The sequence below is a fragment of the Mustela lutreola genome, chromosome 4, assembly GCF_030435805.1.
Source record: "Mustela lutreola isolate mMusLut2 chromosome 4, mMusLut2.pri, whole genome shotgun sequence".
Taxonomy (NCBI): Eukaryota; Metazoa; Chordata; class Mammalia; order Carnivora; family Mustelidae; genus Mustela; species Mustela lutreola.
Window position 1 is genome coordinate 187973872 of NC_081293.1, and position 17278 is coordinate 187991149.

The 17278-nt window shown below is 38.0% G+C and overlaps 1 protein-coding gene across 4 annotated transcripts in view; it reads left to right on the top strand.

Moving 5' to 3' along the window:
* The window catches only part of IFT56 (intraflagellar transport 56), a 47239-nt gene that overhangs the window by 12371 nt on the left and 17590 nt on the right, over positions 1-17278 (top strand). For all 4 annotated transcript variants that reach the window (XM_059171981.1, XM_059171980.1, XM_059171979.1 and 1 more), the window contains 4 exons: positions 5232-5377; positions 6303-6474; positions 11669-11743; positions 16200-16302. In XM_059171981.1, the coding sequence (XP_059027964.1) occupies positions 5232-5377; positions 6303-6474; positions 11669-11743; positions 16200-16302 (496 nt within the window). The remainder of the gene's footprint in view (positions 1-5231; positions 5378-6302; positions 6475-11668; positions 11744-16199; positions 16303-17278) is intronic.

The window sequence follows — 17278 nt, forward strand, 5'->3', positions numbered from 1 at the left end:
GATAAAAACCATATGATCCTGTCAATAGATACAAAAAAAGCATTTGACAAAATATAGCATCCTTTATTGATTAAAAAAAAAAACTTAACAAAGTAGGAATAGATAGAACATACCTCAACATCGTAAAGGCCATATACAAAAGACCCACAGCTAATACTATCCTCAGTAAGGAAAAATTGAGACCCTTTCCTCTATGGTCAGGAAGAAGACAAGGATGTCCACTCTTACCATTACTAATTAACATGGTACTGGAAGTCTTAGCCTCAGCAGTTAGACAACAAAAAGAATAAAAGACATCCACATTGGCAAGGGAGAAGAGAAACTTTCACTATTTGCAGATGACATGATACTCTACATAAAAGAAAACCTGAAAGACTCTGCCAAACAATTGCTAGAACTGATACATGAGTTCAGCAAAATCATAAGATATAAAGTCAATGTGCAAAAATCTGTTGGCATTTCTATACACCAAAGAAATTAAGGAATCAATCCCATTTGCAATTATGTCAAAAACAATAAGATACCTAGGAGTAAATCTAACTAAAGAAATAAAACATCTGTACTCTGGAAACTATAGAGCACTTACGAAAGAAATTGAAGAGGGCACAAAGAAGTGGAAGAGCATTCTATGCTCATGGATTGGAAGAACAAACATTGTTAAAGTGTCTGTACTACCCAAAGTCATCTACACATTTGATGTAATCCCCATCAAAACACCACCAGCATTTTTCACAGAGCTAGAACAAATAGTCCTAAAATCTGTATGGAGCCACAAAACACCCTGAATAGCCAAAGCAATTCTGAAAAAGAAGAACAAACTTGAAGGCATCATGATTCCAGATTTCAAGCTTTATTACAAAGCTATGGTGATCAAGACAGTATGGTATGGGAACAAAAACAGACACACAGATCAGTGGAACAGAATAGAGAACCCAGAAATGGACCCATAATTGTATGGTCAACTAATATTTGACAAAGCAGGAAAGAAGATCCAATGGAAAAAAATCATTCTCTTCAAATGGTGTTGGGAAAACTGGACAGCATCATGCAGAAGAATGAAACTAGACCACTTTCTTACATCATACACAAAAATAAATTCAAAACGGGTGAAAGACCTTAATGTGAGGGACGCCTGGGTGGCTCAGTTGGTTGGACGACTGCCTTCAGCTCAGGTCATGATCCTGGAGTCCCGGGATCGAGTCCCGCATTGGGCTCCCAGCTCCATGGGGAGTCTGCTTCTCTCTCTGACCTTCTCCTCGTTCATGCTCTCTCTCAAGTAAATAAATAAAATCTTAAAAAAAAAAAAAAAAAAAAAAAGAAAGACCTTAATGTGAGACAGGAAACCATCGTGATCCTTGAGAATATAGGCAGCAACCTTTTTTACCTCAGCCATAGCAACTTCTTGCTAGATTCCTCTCCTGAAGCAAGGAAAACAAAAGCCAAAGTGAACTATTGGGACTTCATCAAGATAAAAAAGTTTCTACAGCAAAGAAAACAGTCAACGAAACTAAAAGGCAGCCTACAGTATGGGAGAAAATATTTGCAAAATCTACAAAGAGCTTAATCGAACTCCATACCCAAAAAAACAACCCAATTGAGAAATGGGCAGAAGACATGAGTAGACACTTTCCAGAAAAGATACCCAAATGGCTAACAGACACATGAAAAGATGCTCAGTATCACTCATCATCAAGGAAATATATATCAAAACCATGATGAGATACCATCTCACATGTCAGGATGGCTAAAATTAACAACATAAGAAGCAACAGGGGTTGGTGAGGATGCAAAGAAAGGGGAATTCTCGGGGCGCCTGGGTGGCTCAGTGGGTTGGAGCCTCTGCCTTCGGCTCAGGTCATGATCCCAGGATCCTGGGATCGAGCCCTGCATCAGGCTCTCTGCTTAGCAGGGAGCCCACTTCCTCCTCTCTCTCTCTCTCTGCCTGCCTCTCTGCCTACTTGTGATCTCTGTCTGTCAAATAAATAAATAAAATCTTTAAAAAAAGGGGGAGGGGGATTCTCTTGCACTGTTGGTGGAAATGCAAACTGGTGCAACCACTCTGGAGAATGGCATGCTGGTTCCTCAAAATGTTACAAATTGAACTGCCCAAGGGCACCTGGGTGGCTCAGTTGCTTAGGCATCTGACTTTGGCTCAGGTCATGATCTCAGGGTTCTGGGATAGAGCCTAGAGTCAGGCTCCTCCCTCAATGGAGAGTCTGCTTTTCCCCCTCTCACAGCCCCTCCCCCACTCATGCTCGCTCTCCCCTCTCAAATCAATACATAAAATCTTTTTAAAAATACAAATACAACTACCCTATGATCCAGCAGTTGCACCACTAGATATTTACCCAAAGGATATAAAAATATAGATTCAAAGGAATATTTGCACCCCAGTGTTTATAGCAGCATTATCAAGAGTAGCCAAACTATGAAGAGAGCCCAAATGTCCATCGACGAGGCATGGATAAAGAACATGTGGTGTATATGTACAGTGGGCTATAACTCAGCCATAAAAATAGAGTGAAATCTTGCCATTTGCAATGACATGGATGGAGCTAGAGTCTATTATGCTAAGTGAAATAGAGAAAGACAAATACCATATGATCTCACTCATATGTGGAATTTAAGAAAGAAAACAGATGAACATATGGGAAGGGGGAAGAGGGGAAAAAAGGAGAGAGGGAAATAAGTCATAAGAAACTCTTAACGATAGTGAACAAACAGGGTTGATGGAGGGAGGAGGGTGGGGGATGGGCTAGATGGGTGATGGTCCTTAAAGGGGGCACTTGTTACGATGAGCACTGGGTGTTTTAAGTAAGTGATGAATCACTGAATTCTGCTTCAGAAACCAATATTGCACTGTATGTTAACTACCTAAAATTTAAATTAAAAAAATAAATAATAAAGGAAACTGCATTTCAGTCTTTTGTTATCTTATATCTCCATTTATTTTTTTTTTAAGATTTTGTTTATTTATTTGTCCGAGACAGAGGGAGAGAGAGCGAGCGAGCACAGGCAAACAGAGAGACAGGCAGAGGCAGAGGGAGAAGCAGGCTCCCTGCCGAGCAAGGAGCCCGATGTGGGACTCAATCCCAGGACCCTGAGATCATGACCTGAGCCGAAGGTAGCTGCTTAACCAACTGAGCCACCCAGGTGTCCCTTATATCTCCATTTAAGATAATTATTTTTAAGGGGTGCTTGGGTAGCTCCATTGGTTAAACATCTGCCTTCAGTTCAGGTCGTGATCCCGGGGTCCTGGGATCGAGCCCCACATCAAGTTCTCTGGTCAAGTTCTCTGCTTCTCTTTCTGCCTCTCCCCCTGCTTGTGCTCTCTCTCTCTCAAATAAATAAAGATAATTATTTTTATACACATATTTATATTTTGTTCATTTTTCTGTTTTGAAGAATGAGCCTTATACCAAATATATGTTTTTGTATTCTGCCTTTTTTTTTTAAACTTAACCTTTATACAATGAGCATATCCCTGAGTCACTAAATAGTCTTTAAGACTGTGCCTTTTTTTTTTTTTTTTTAAGATTTTATTTATTTTTTTGACAGAGAAAGCGATCACAAGCAGGCAGAGAGGCAGGCAGAGGAGGAGGGGGAAGCACGCTCCCTGCCAAGCAAAGAGCCCAATTCGGGGCTCAATCCCAGGAGTGTGAGATCATGACCTGAGCTGAAGGCAGAGGCTTAACCCACTGAGCCACCCAGGTGCCCCAAGACTGTGACGTCTTAAAATGGCATTTATAACATTTCATTGTATGCGTGTATCATAATTTAATGTTTCCTAGTTATTTGACTTTCAGATTGTACATATGTATGTATATGTCTATTTGTTTATTTTTAATTTTTTAATACTTACGAATCCTTATCACGTATTTAATCCATCCCCCTACCCACCTCCCCTCTGGTACCATCATTAAGAGTTTGTTTCTTGGTTTGCCTGTCTCTCTCTCCTCATTTGTTTTATTTATTAAATTCTACATACGAGTGGGCGCCTGGGTGGCTCAGTGGGTTAAGCCTCTGCTTTTGGCTCAGGTCATAATCCCACGGTCCCGGGATCAAGGCCATCGGGCTCTCTGCCAGCTTCCTTCTTTCTCTCTGCCTGCCTCTCTGCCTACTTGTGATCTCTGTGTGTCTCTGTCAAACAAATAAATAAAATCTTAAAAAAAAAGATTTTGAAAAAAAAATTCCACATATGAGTGAAATCGTATGGTATTTGACTTTCTCTAACTGATTTATTTCACTTGGCATTTTACTCTCTAGATCCATCCTTTTGTCCCAAATGGCAAGATTTCATTCTTTTTCATGGTTGAGCTATATTCCATGTATATAACATACATACATATATATATATCCATATGTATACACACACATTTTTACACATGCACAGATTCCCTCTCGCTCTAAATAAATAAATATTTTTTAAAATCATTTGAAATTAAATTAAGTATTTTAAATTAAAATATTTTAAAAATTATTTTAAAAAATATTTTTAAAAATAAATATTATTTTTAAAGCTTTTAATTGATATTTCTAAATTATTTTATGGAAACTTTATCAAATCATCTATAGGCAGTATATGAAAATGATTATTCTTAGTACATTTAAAAGTTTCATAGTGTAATTATCCATCTCTGTTTGCTTCTTTCAGTTTTTGCATTACATGTTTTTCAGACTCTATCAATAAGTACATACAAATTTAGAATTGTTCTATCCACCAGTGGACTGAAACATCATTGTGCAATGTCTCTATCTCTAAAAATTTCTCTTCACATAAAGTCGGCTTCGTTATATTTGTATACCTACACCACTCTCTTTTGTTTGGTGTTTGTCTATTATATCTCCTTATATACTTAAGATGAGATGCCCTAGTGCCCCTCTCTTCACATACTTTTAAACTTTCTACCTTAATGTGTCTTTATTTTTTAAAATGTGTCTCTTAAAAACAGCATATAAGAATGATAAAAAGACATAGGGGAAAAAATAGAAAGGAAGGGGGGGTCAAGTAATTAATATTAGCTGTGACTCAAAGGCTTTGCCTCCAGAGGCTGTTTTCATTCTTACTCTGAAGGCGAGACAGGAGAGAAGACAAGGAACTGAAGGAAAATAGGGAGAACTGAGAGACCAAAACGGCTAAAAGAGGAGGAGTTAAAATCTCTGTACCGTCGGTGGTGATTAACTGTACTCTCATGAATCTTTACATGTCTTTTTCCCTCTGTCAATTTTAGTTTAATGATGAGAAGAAGTTGATGAACTTTCATCAGAATCTTCAGGATATCACAGAAGATCAACTCAGTTTGGCCTCAATCCACTATATGCGATCTCACTACCAAGAAGCTATTGATATTTATAAGCGAATACTGCTAGATAACAGGTCTGTGTCCTTTCATGGCTACTCCAGATCTCATTTTGTTAGCTTTTTCTGTAACTGATTTGGCTGAGGACCTAGTGTTCTTTCGACCTATTATCACCATGTGTTCAAATCTGTTTAGCTAATAATGTGATCCAATTAAGAACTCCTTATTCTCTAGATCAGGGTTTCTCCACTTTTATTTCACTATCACCCTTCCAAGGAGTCTTTTTGGTCTTTCCCCCAACCCGTGAAATTTTAAAACCACAGATACACTGTATGTCCATGTATATACTGAATGTATATCTATGCTTTATACTTAAAATGAATACAATTTTCCACTTCTTCATAAGGATCTTTACCCCTTTGAGGATGATATGGCCCCTATTGAAAATGCATGGTCTAAATTTGTCATTTCAACATTGTATTAGGTTGCAGGGAACTTGCCGACAAAATTAGAAATAAAACATTCTGAAGAACTAACATTCCAACTTTATCACTGACCACTGGGTATCTCTCCCACTTCCCAAAAATATCTCATCCACCTGCCTTCTCCCCTTTTGCTTATCTGCACCCCACCCATTCCCCTTCCTAGTCATTGAGTCTGCTTGCTTTGTGTGTCTGTCCTTTGTCTGGTACATACTTATTTACAGTTTCGCCCAGTTAGAGCATGCGTTAGTTTGGTCTTTTTAACATGAACTGGTAGGAGTTGAATGCTTCCCTTTCTCCTTTAGCTGTCATCTCTCTGTCTACTTAAATCACAACATCAACATACTATAATACAAAAGAAAAATATTGCACTGATGATACCTTGCCTTCTTTATTCAAAAGGCAAGTTCATGTCCTCCTCACCTGGCTGTCAGTTTGAGCCATTAAAGATGTCTTTGTAGTTTGACAACCTTACTATGAAGTAGACTTAAACTGTTAACCTTAATTCTTTATCTAATAGGGAATACCTTGCCCTCAATGTATACGTGGCCCTATGTTACTACAAGTTGGATTACTATGATGTGTCTCAAGAAGTTCTGGCAGTTTACCTTCAGCAAATTCCTGATAGCACCATCGCACTCAATCTTAAGGCCTGTAATCATTTTCGCCTTTACAATGGCAAAGCAGCTGAGGTAGTGATGGGAATGTGTTTTTTAATTTATTTAATTCCACTTTGAATAACCCTATACTTTTTGGGTTATTCATAAGACTCTATTATTTGTATCTCCTAATTAATACAATATCCCTTTGTTATTGCCAGGGTGATTCTGTAAGAACCAACCATATATGAATATTTATATTGATTAGATATTCTTAAAAAATGTTGATTTCTGAATTCTGTGTGTCTAATGTATTGGAGACGATCTTTACCTAGATGCTTTACGTTACCTTAAATATGTTGAAAGTGGACAGTTGTTCTTTTTCCTCTAAAATAGGTTTGTGGCTCTGTGGTTCATTGTCACCAACATGTAAATCCCATCACAAACCTAAGATTTCCATCTGTCTTTTTCTTCAGTGCCCCATCTAAACATCTACCAGTTCCTCTCAGTTCTGCATCTTAGCTATCTCTTCTCCTCTACCACTGCTCTAGTCTGGGCACTCCTCATCTTTTATTTTGGTTCTTTAAATAATTTCCCTGCCCTAGTCTGCCCTCTCCCGTCTAGCCATTGATGTTATTCCACACACCATGCTTTCCTGCTATCGTAGCTTTGCATATACCATTCTCGTTTCCTGGAAGGCCTCATTCTGCTTGGTACAATTCAGCATCTCTTTAGGGTTACCCCATGAGGCAATAGTGGTAAATGTTTTATAAATACTTAGAAATTAGCTAACTTCTAGGCATATGCAGAATGGTTTGTATCTATTATTTAGTTTCTCTGGCAATTCTGTGGATAAATTCTGCTACAGCTCTCTTTATATAGGAAACTGAGAGTGCATAGTAGGCCATACAAGGGACCCCCTTTTATTTAATGTTATACACACACACACACATACATAAGCATATATAGAGAGAGGAAAAAAAGGAGGGCATATTCTATACTATATGTATTTATAGCTATTTATTTATTTATGTGATAAACAGGTGATTTTTTAGAAGGTTTTATTAAGTACTGTCTGCACCCGACATGGGGCTCAATCTTATAACCCCAAGATCAAGAGTCACCCACACCACCAACTGAGCCAACCAGGTGCCCTATGTAGGCTATTTTTAGATTAACAGTGTGAGAGGGGCCGTGGAAATTACTTCCTCAACCATTATTTTAGTTGATGTCAGAAACCATCAAAATTTGATGTAAAATTTGTGCATGTGTCAAAATTTTAAAATCCCACCCTTGTCCAAAAAACAGTTTCAGCTGGTATCATGCCACTGGGGGAGGATGGAAAGGAACTGAAACCAGCAAACTAACTCTATCAAAGCAAAATTCACTATGTAAATGCCATAGCAAGGGACATTATTTCCATATTTTAGCTGACAGCAGACTCAGCTCCTGAGTGAAACAGTGTTTATTAATTGTGGGAGGGGTGGCATAGAAAGCATGTGCCCTTAGCATAGGCCCAGATTGACTTTTTGTGGCTTATGTTGATAAAAGTGATCTGTTGTGGCAATACAAATGCCCACCACTTCAATTGTTTAGTATGCAGTCGAGCAGTCCATTTATATGTTATGTACAATACATTCTTGGGTGTACTCACTGCAACTACAAAGTCCCCCGGGTCTGCCTAATTGGCTAGTTTCCAGCTCCAGCAGTTTAATAGTAAACTGGTAGAGTTTATGGTCTTTGGTAAGAACAAATAAAAGAAATATATTCTTGCCTTTCTATCTTGAGTTAATCTTAGGAGTTCTTCCAAATTTTTTCCAGTCTATTAAATGTTTACATTTTGTCTGCACATGTTCTTTCCATAGTCTAATATGGGTAGCATGGTTAACCATATTCTGGAGGTCTAGCATGATGCAAGTTAGGGCACCAAACTGTATTACCTGTCACCCAAAAGACATGCTTTTTCATTTGAAATGGTGTCTGTGCAGGTTGCATATTAATTTTATAATGTATTTCAGCAGTCAACAACAATGTCAAATGTACCCTGACAAACTTTTTTTTTGGGGGGGGAGGGTGTTAGCAATAGAATATAGTTTGTGTTTGCCCATAATTTTATTAAGCCACTTAAAAATCAGGCATTCCTCCAGGAATTTGTATAATATATCCAATATTCTATGGCTCCTTCTCTCATAAACACCAGTAGCACTCTGCCCTTCTGTAGTAAGCATGACATAATGTGTAATGATTCACTTAATTCTTGAGGTAATTTAAATAACTTGCCCAAAGCTTTACACCTAACAAGTGACAAATTCAGATCTCAAACCCTTGTCTATGTGACCCTTATGTCCACAGACTTGACTGCAAATTTGGGGCTACTTTCTTCTTTTCTCTTATGTCTGATTATATATAAATAGATGAATGGATAGATAGACAGATACATATAGGTATATTTATAGATATATATATAGGTATATATACATACATAAAATAGCATGCGTACTATTTGATAGTTGCCTAATTATCTTTCATCTAGACAAGCTCATTGAGTATTGAAACTGTGTCTTTTGACATGTGTGTCCTGGTACCTGGCACAGTGCACACACAAAGCTCTCATTCTTTTCACAGATATGTGCAATCATCAGCTCAGTTTTAGAGCATTTGCATTACCTCAAAAAGAAACGCCATGCTCCTTAGGAACTCCATCAACCCCCGGCCCCCTATCCCCCCAGCCCAAGCAATTGCATATCTGCTTTTTGACTCTAGATTTGCCAGTTCTGGATATTTCATATAAAAGTAATATACAACGTGTGAACTTTTATGACTGTCTTCTTTTACTTAGCATGTTTATAAATTTCATCATGTTGTAGCCTATATTGTACTTCATTCGTTTTTATGACCAAATAATATTCTATTATGCGGATACAGTACATTTTGTTTTTCCATTCATCAGCTGATGGACATTGGGTCATTTTCACTTTGGGCCTATTATGAATAATGCTGTTATAAGCGTTTGTGTACATGTTCTTGGGCATGAGTTGAACATGTTTCCATTTCTCTTGGTCTTATGCCTAGGAGTGGAATCAGTGGGTTATATAGAGTTCTATATTTAATTGAGGAACTGCCAGGCTGTTTTACAGAGTAGCTACACCAGTTTACATTCCCACCAGCAGTGTATAAGAGTTTCGATTTCTCGGGGCGCCTGGGTGGCTCAGTGGATTAAGCCGCTGCCTTGGGCTCAGGTCATGATCTCAGGGTCCTGGGATCGAGTCCCGCATCGGGCTTTCTGCTCAGCAGGGAGCCTGCTTCCCTCTCTCTCTCTCTCTGGCTGCCTCTCTGTCTACTTGTGATTTCTCTCTGTCAAATAAATAAATCTTTAAAAAAAAAAAAAAAAAAAGAGTTTCGATTTCTCTACATCCTTGCCAGCAGTTATTATCTGACATTTTTTATTGTGGCCATCCCGTTGGATGTGCAGTGGAATCTCATTGTGGTTTTGATTTGCATTTCTCTGATGACTAATGATGCTGAACATCTTTTCGTGTACAGTGAGTGCTGCTTTCAGTTCTGTGCCCTAGGCATCTCACTTGGCCAGCCGGAACTAGGGCTTAAATAAGAATTGTCCTTATGATATAAAAGATTTTGCCTTTTCACTTTCCTTTGCTCAAGTGTGCAGTGAAGCTTTCCAGAGATAGCATATTTCAAAATACATCAAATGCAGATAGAGACATGCTAATCTAGCTGTCCTCTTTTAAGCCAGACATTAAAGAGATTTGCAAAAATATAAAACAGTACTATTCTTCTCACTAAGTTTTTGTTCCATAAATGCAGTTTTCTTAAATGAAAAATATTTATGTTAATGTGTAGTGGGCTTCTTCTTATGTTTGATTAATTGAATACTTTAAAATTTCTTTTTTGGGGCGCCTGGGTGGCTCAGTGGGTTAAGCCGCTGCCTTCGGCTCAGGTCATGATCTCAGGGTCCTGGGATCGAGTCCCGCATCGGGCTCTCTGCTCAGCAGGGAGCCTGCTTCCTTCTCTCTCTCTCTCTGCCTGCCTCTCAGTGTACTTGTAATTTCTCTCTGTCAAATAAATAAATAAAATCTTTAAAAAAAAAAATAAATAAAATAAATAAAATTTCTTTTTTAACTTCTAATACAATATATATTATACTATGGGCTATTTATATGGGCTGTAACCCACGTAAACAAAAGCTCTTTGGGATCCTTAACAATTTTTAAGATTGTAAAAGATATCCTGAGATCTAAAAGCTTGCAAACTGCTGATCTAGCCTAATATTTCCAAACACTTTAGAATTGCTGCTGTGGACAAGAGAAGGGATTAATGAAAATTTTGCTGAGGGGGTGCCTAGGTGGCTCAGAGTTAAGCCTCTGCCTTCAGCTTCATTCATAATCTCAGGGTCCTGGGATCGAGCCCCACATCAGGCTCTCTGCTCAGTGGGGAGCCTGCTTCCCCCACCCCCACCTGCCTCTGCCTACTTGTGATCTCTCTCTCCCTGTCAAATAAATAAATAAAATCTTTAAAAAAAAAAAGAAATTTAAAAAATAAAAAGTTTGCTGAGGTAGATGCTCAATTCCATATGTGATCAAACAGAACACGTTTGTAGTGGTTAGTGAGAACAATCAAGAATTTAATTATTTTATCCTGAGAAACTTAGCTACCTAACTGATAGAAGTAGAAAAAGGAGGAAAGGAAGATAACTCAAAATTATAGATTGGCAGGTAGGAATAACAAAAAGCTGAGGGAGGATAGGTGAGTCTAGGGTATTAGCGAAGATGCTGGAAATGGCTGGCCATTTGTTCTACAGGGAGTGAAGGGGGTGAGAGAATACAGAAGAGATCTGATAGGTCTAATAAATGATAGAAGCTATTTTAATTGTGCTATATAACAGTGCAACTGAAAAGAGGTACTAAGAGAATTTGAGATGGGTGGAATGGTCAGATTGAAGAATCAGCCCCAGTTTTAAAAGTTTAGCTCCTTAATCACCTTTGACTCTGCAAGAAAAGATTAAGTAGGAGTCTTCAGACGTGAGCTCACCCATTTCAAACTTGCTGCTTTGTGTAAGTTTCAAGTCATTTATTGTTTATAAGCCTCAATGTTCTCATCTGTAAAATGAGGTTAACAATCACACTGACTCTTCGAGTCCTGAGGAACAAATGAAATACGAATGAAATGGCATGTTAAATTCTGTGTAAACTATAAAACATTGTGCAAATATGTGGTATAAGTACTATACACTTGTCATTTTCCTAAGCCTTTCCTTTTTTAATTTCAGGCAGAACTCAAAAGCTTGATGGACAACGCTTCTTCTTCCTTTGAGTTTGCTAAAGAACTCATCAGGCACAATCTGGTGAATAGCAGTTTCCTGTCTTGACTGAATTGAGTCTTATAGTCCATTTTGGTATATCTCAGCAGTTAGAACGGGGAGTGAAGGGAGATATTGCAAGAAATACTTCTCTACTCCAAGTAAACTCTTGCTATGGAGAAAAGAAAAACAAGTTTCAGATATCAGGTTCTTAGCTCAAGGAAATCCTTACTGGGAGGGCAGTAACACATGCATAATGTTTAGAAGTGCAAGGCAGTGCAGGGCCCAGGTGTTCATTTTGTTGGCAAAGACCAAGAAACATGTATCCTTGGAGGCTACAATAAATGGGAAGGATTTTTCTGGTGAAGTCCAACTCGGGTTCACCTTTGAAGGATGGCTGAGATTTAGAGGGTTCACGGAAAACAAGGATATGGAATTAGAACAAAAATGACATAAAAGAAAAGTCATGAGCAGGCTAAGTTTACTAGAACAGGAAGTGTGCCTGCAGTATAGTGAAAAGGAAAATCTTAGTGGAGAAGTAAAAAGGCGGTCGGGTTGAAAGCTGGACTGTGATGACCATTGATTAAAAAAAAAAAAAGTGTTCATATTCAAGTTCAGTTTAATTGATCATGCAATATTGTGGATACGGAGCCCCTTCTTTCAACTCGGACACCTGGGGACACTGGGAAAATGCCATGATATTGCTGAGTTTCAGATCCCTCATGTGAGAATGGCATCAATAATAGCTACACCTGCTCCTTCTGATTTCTCTGTTCTTTTTTTAGCACCAGTTCTGCTTTAGGCTCTCTCCTCCCCTTTCCCTCTGATTTCTGCTTGGTCACTTAATCCTGTTGATTCTTTCTTGGCAAAGTCTTATATTTATTCCATTCCTTCTCTAATTCAGGCCTCTATCACAGATATAATTTTTTCTGGATAATTTCTATTATGAGCTTCTGCCTCCTTTCACTTCTCATCTAGTTTATCAACTTAAATTTTTGTGGAGAGTGATGTGTTAGAGATAGTAGTCTGGAAATCAAGCTTGGAGAGAGATCAAGACTTGAGAGCAGATTTAGGAGTTTTATAAGAGAAATGATAGCTACAGTCCTGACAACTAAACATGGAAGAAAGCGAGTAAGTTGACTAGTGTGCTGGGAATAGGAGTTAAGCAGTGAGAGAATAATAAGCCACAAAGTTTTGAAGTGTGGCATTAAAAGGAAAGAGAAAAATAGGGCACTCTCCAGGGGGAACAGTACACCAAGAGAAAGATTTTTCAAGAAAGCAAAAACACTTGTGTATGTTTAAAGCTGAGAAGTAGGACCAGGACTAATGAAGATAGAATAATTAATAGAGAAATAAGATCCAGATTGAGTTAAAAGTTATGAGATCCATGGACTGGGAGAACAAACATTGTCAAAACGTTTGTATTACTCAAAGCAATTGGGTAGTACAAGCCCAATATCCAATTAATTAATTAATTAATTAACCCAATTAATACCCAATTAAATCCCAAATAGGGATTTAATGCAATGCCTATAAAAATACCAACAGCATTTTTCACAGAACTAGAGCAAACATTCCTAAATTTGTATGGAACTATAAGAGACCCCAGATAGCTAAAGCAATTTTGAAAAAGAAAAAAGAACAAAACTGGAGATAGCACAATCCCAGATTTCAAGATAGAATACAGAGCTATAGTAATCAAAATACTGTGGTACTGGCATAAGAACAGACAGAACAGAATAGAGAACCCAGAAATAAACACACAATTATATGGTCAATTAGGAAGCAAGAATATGCAATGGGGAAAATTCTCTTCAACAAATTGTGTTGGGCGGACTAGACAACAACATGCAGAAGAATGAAACTGAAACACTTTCTTATAACATACACAAAAATAAATACCAAATGGATTAAGAACCTAAATGTGAGACCTGAACCATAAATATCCTAGAAGAGAGCACAGGTAGTAATCTTTCTGACATCAGCCATGAAACATTTTTCTAGATCTGTCTTCTGAGTCAAGCACAACAAAAGCAAAAATAATATTGGGACTACATCAAAATTAAAAACTTCTGCACAGCCAATGAAACAGTCAACAAAACAAAAAGACAACCTATTAAGTGGGAGAAGATATTTGCAAATGACACATCCCATAAGTGGTTAGGATCCAAGATGTATAAAGAACTTAAACAACTCGGGGTGCCTGGGTGGCTCAGCTGATTAAGCGTCTGGCTCTTGATCTCAGTTCAGGTCTGGATCTCAGAGTCATGAGTTCAATCCCTGCCCTGCACTCTACACTGGGTGTGGAGAAAAAAAAAAGGGAAAAAAGAACTTCTACAACTCAACACCAAAACTCCTGAATAATCTAATTTAAAAATGATCAGAAGACATGAACATTCTCCAAAGAAGACAGACATAGAGATAGCCAACAGACTATGTAAAAATGTGCAGCGTCACTGATCATCAGGGAAATGCAAATCAAAACCACAATGAGGTATACCTCACACCTGTCAGAATGGCTAAAGTCAAAAACACAAGAAACAACAAGTGTTGGCAAGGATGTGGAAATAAAGGAACCCTTGTGCACGATTGGTGGGAATGTAAACTGGTGCAGCCATTCTGGGAAACAGTAAGGAGGTTCCTCAGAAAATTAAAAATTGAATTACCATGTGATACACTAATTCCACTACTGGGTAATTACCTGAAGAACTTGAAAACACTAATGCAAAAAAATACATTCATCCTTATGTTTTTTGCAGCATTATTTACAATAGCCAAATATGGAAGCAACCCAGTGTCTATCAATAGATGAATGGATACAATAGAGTCCAATGGCTACCGTGGAATACTATTCACCCATAAAAATGAATGAAATCTTGCCATTTGGGACAGCATGGATGGATCTAGAGAGTATAATGCCAAGTGAAATAAGTCAGTTAGACAAAGACAAATACCATATGATTTCACTCATACATGGAATTTAAGAAACAAAATTAAAAAAGACAAACCAAGAAACAGACTTAACTATAGAGAACAAGCTGGTGATTAGCAGAAGGGAGGCGGATGGGGGTAGGGGGAAGTCGGTAATGGGGATGAAGATTACACTTACCATGATGAGCGCTGAGTAATGGATAGGATTGTTGATTACTATATTGTACATCTGAAATTAATAGAACACTGTATATTAATTTGTACTGGAATTAATTTTTTCTAAGTCTGGAGATCAAGAAGACAAAAAAATTAACCTTAGCAAACGAAGGGAACATCTCAGACAAAGAAGAATCAAGAAAGCTGACCAAGTGGATATTTTTTAGTTAGAAAGGAGAGATTAGGTAGTTCATATCTGATGGCCTTGATTTCTGTATATTTACTTGTGAAAAAACTTGCTATGTGCTAGACACTGTCCTAGGTTCTGGGTATACAAGAGCACACAAACCTGCTTTACTGAATGGTATTTTGTTTTAGCTTTTCTCTATAGCATTTACTGTCAAATGAAGTAATACTTACGTGTTTGCTGTTTGAGGCTGTCTCCCCACTTGAGTGTAACCTATATAGTGACAGGAGTGATTATTCCTGCTGTAACCCCAGTGCTTACTACAATCCCATGCATACAGTAGGTGCTAATGAGTGTTTACTGTGTTAATTAAATATTACCTACTATGTACCACACATTTAGCCCACTTTAACTCATTCAACCCTCATTAATAATCCTGATAGGTAGGCATCATTAATGCCATTTAGAGATGAGGAAACAGGCTCAGAAAGGTTATATAAATTCCTTCATAGAGTTTGTTCATTTGTCTTTAGAAAAAAAGAGACAAGAGAGCAGGGAGCGCCAGAGGGAGAGGGAGAGAGAGAATCCTTGGACTCCATGCCAGGCGGAGTCCGTTGGGCTTGATCCTACAACCTTGAAATCATGACCTGAGGCAAAATCAAGAGTTAGATACATGGGGAGCCTGGGTGGTTCAGTTGGTTAAACCTCTGCCTTTGGCTCAGGTCCTGATCTAAAGGTGCTGGAATCAGGCTCTCTGCTCAGCAGGGAGTCTGCTTCTGCCTCTTCTTCCTCTGCCTCTAACCCTGCTTGTGCATGCACGGGCACATTCTCTCTCTCAGATAAATAAAGCCATTTTAAAAAAAAAGAAGAATTAGATGTTTGACTGAGCCACCCAGGTGCCCCATTCTTGGAGCTTTTGATACAAAATATCTGTCTAGAAAAATGTTTTATTAATTTTGGGGTACTTTAAAGAGTTTTCTGCAGTTCTTATGAAAAGGAAATGTATACAGTAGGCTTATGCCTTTGTTCTGTTTTTTACACTTACTATAATTAAGATAATAGCCTGCTTTCAATGGGGTCAAGGTGGTGTCTATACTGAGAGCTTCAAAAATATATTGAAAATATAACTGAGTACCCAGTTATAAGTGGCAATTCCTTAATTAAACTTTTCCACCAATAAATATATTCATACTTACTGCCACAATAACTGACTTTCTCTATCTTTAGGTTGTTTTCCGAGGAGGTGAAGGGGCTTTGCAGGTTTTGCCTCCCCTGGTTGATGTCATTCCTGAAGCTCGGTTAAACTTAGTGATTTACTACCTTCGTCAAGGTACGAAAAATTTGTCTTGGTCTTGCTTATAATGAGATATTTTAGAGCATTTAACCTCTAACTGAACTACTTGCTTAACTTAAAATCCATAATACTTCCAAAAATATATTTGCAACAGGTTCGTAGGAGAGAACAAATTTATTGGTGCTTATTTGTTATGTCTTTTCTCTTTATCCTCTCTCTCCTCTTCTTTTGCTTCCAACCTTCTCCCTCATTGTTTTTCTTTCTTCCTCTTCTTTTTCTGTCCTTTGTTCTCTACCCATTCTATTTCAGTTTTTCTACTGTTTTTCCTTCCCCTTCCTTGTGGTTCTTTTTCTTTGTATAATGCACATCCACATTTTCTTGAGTTTTTGTTTTTGTTTTTTAATGGTGTTTGCTCTAATTGTCTGCCTTTCTGTTTCTTTGTACTTCTGGCTTCTTATGAGAAATACTCTGATTCAAAGAGACTGGGATATTTACTCCCCCCAAGTAAGGTTAAAATTGTTAGACATGCACCTAAACAGTCTTGGCTCTAACAGTGTTGAGTACAGGATAGGAGCTAACATGCATTGGTGGTGGCACTGTGTTGTGGGCCCTGGACTAAGAGTGTGGGCCTTTTTAGGTGCCCTCATTGAGGAAAATGTAAGTGTATATTAAAATAACATGAACTTGCAAAGAGTTCTATTTGAGGGGCGCCTGGGTGGCTCAGTGGGTTAGGCCGCTGCCTTCGGCTCAGGTCATGATCTCAGCGTCCTGGGATCGAGTCCCGCATCGGGCTCTCTGCTCAGCAGGGAGCCTGCTTCCCTTCCTCTCTCTCTACCTGCCTCTCTGTCTACTTGTGATTTCTCTCTGTCAAATAAATAAATAAAATCTTTAAAAAAAAAAAAAAAAAGAGTTCTATTTGATATGTAAGCACAAAGAAATAGGCATTTGGACCAGAGTTAAATATTTTATATATTTCAGAAATTAATTATTATAAAAAATTTCTCAAACTAAG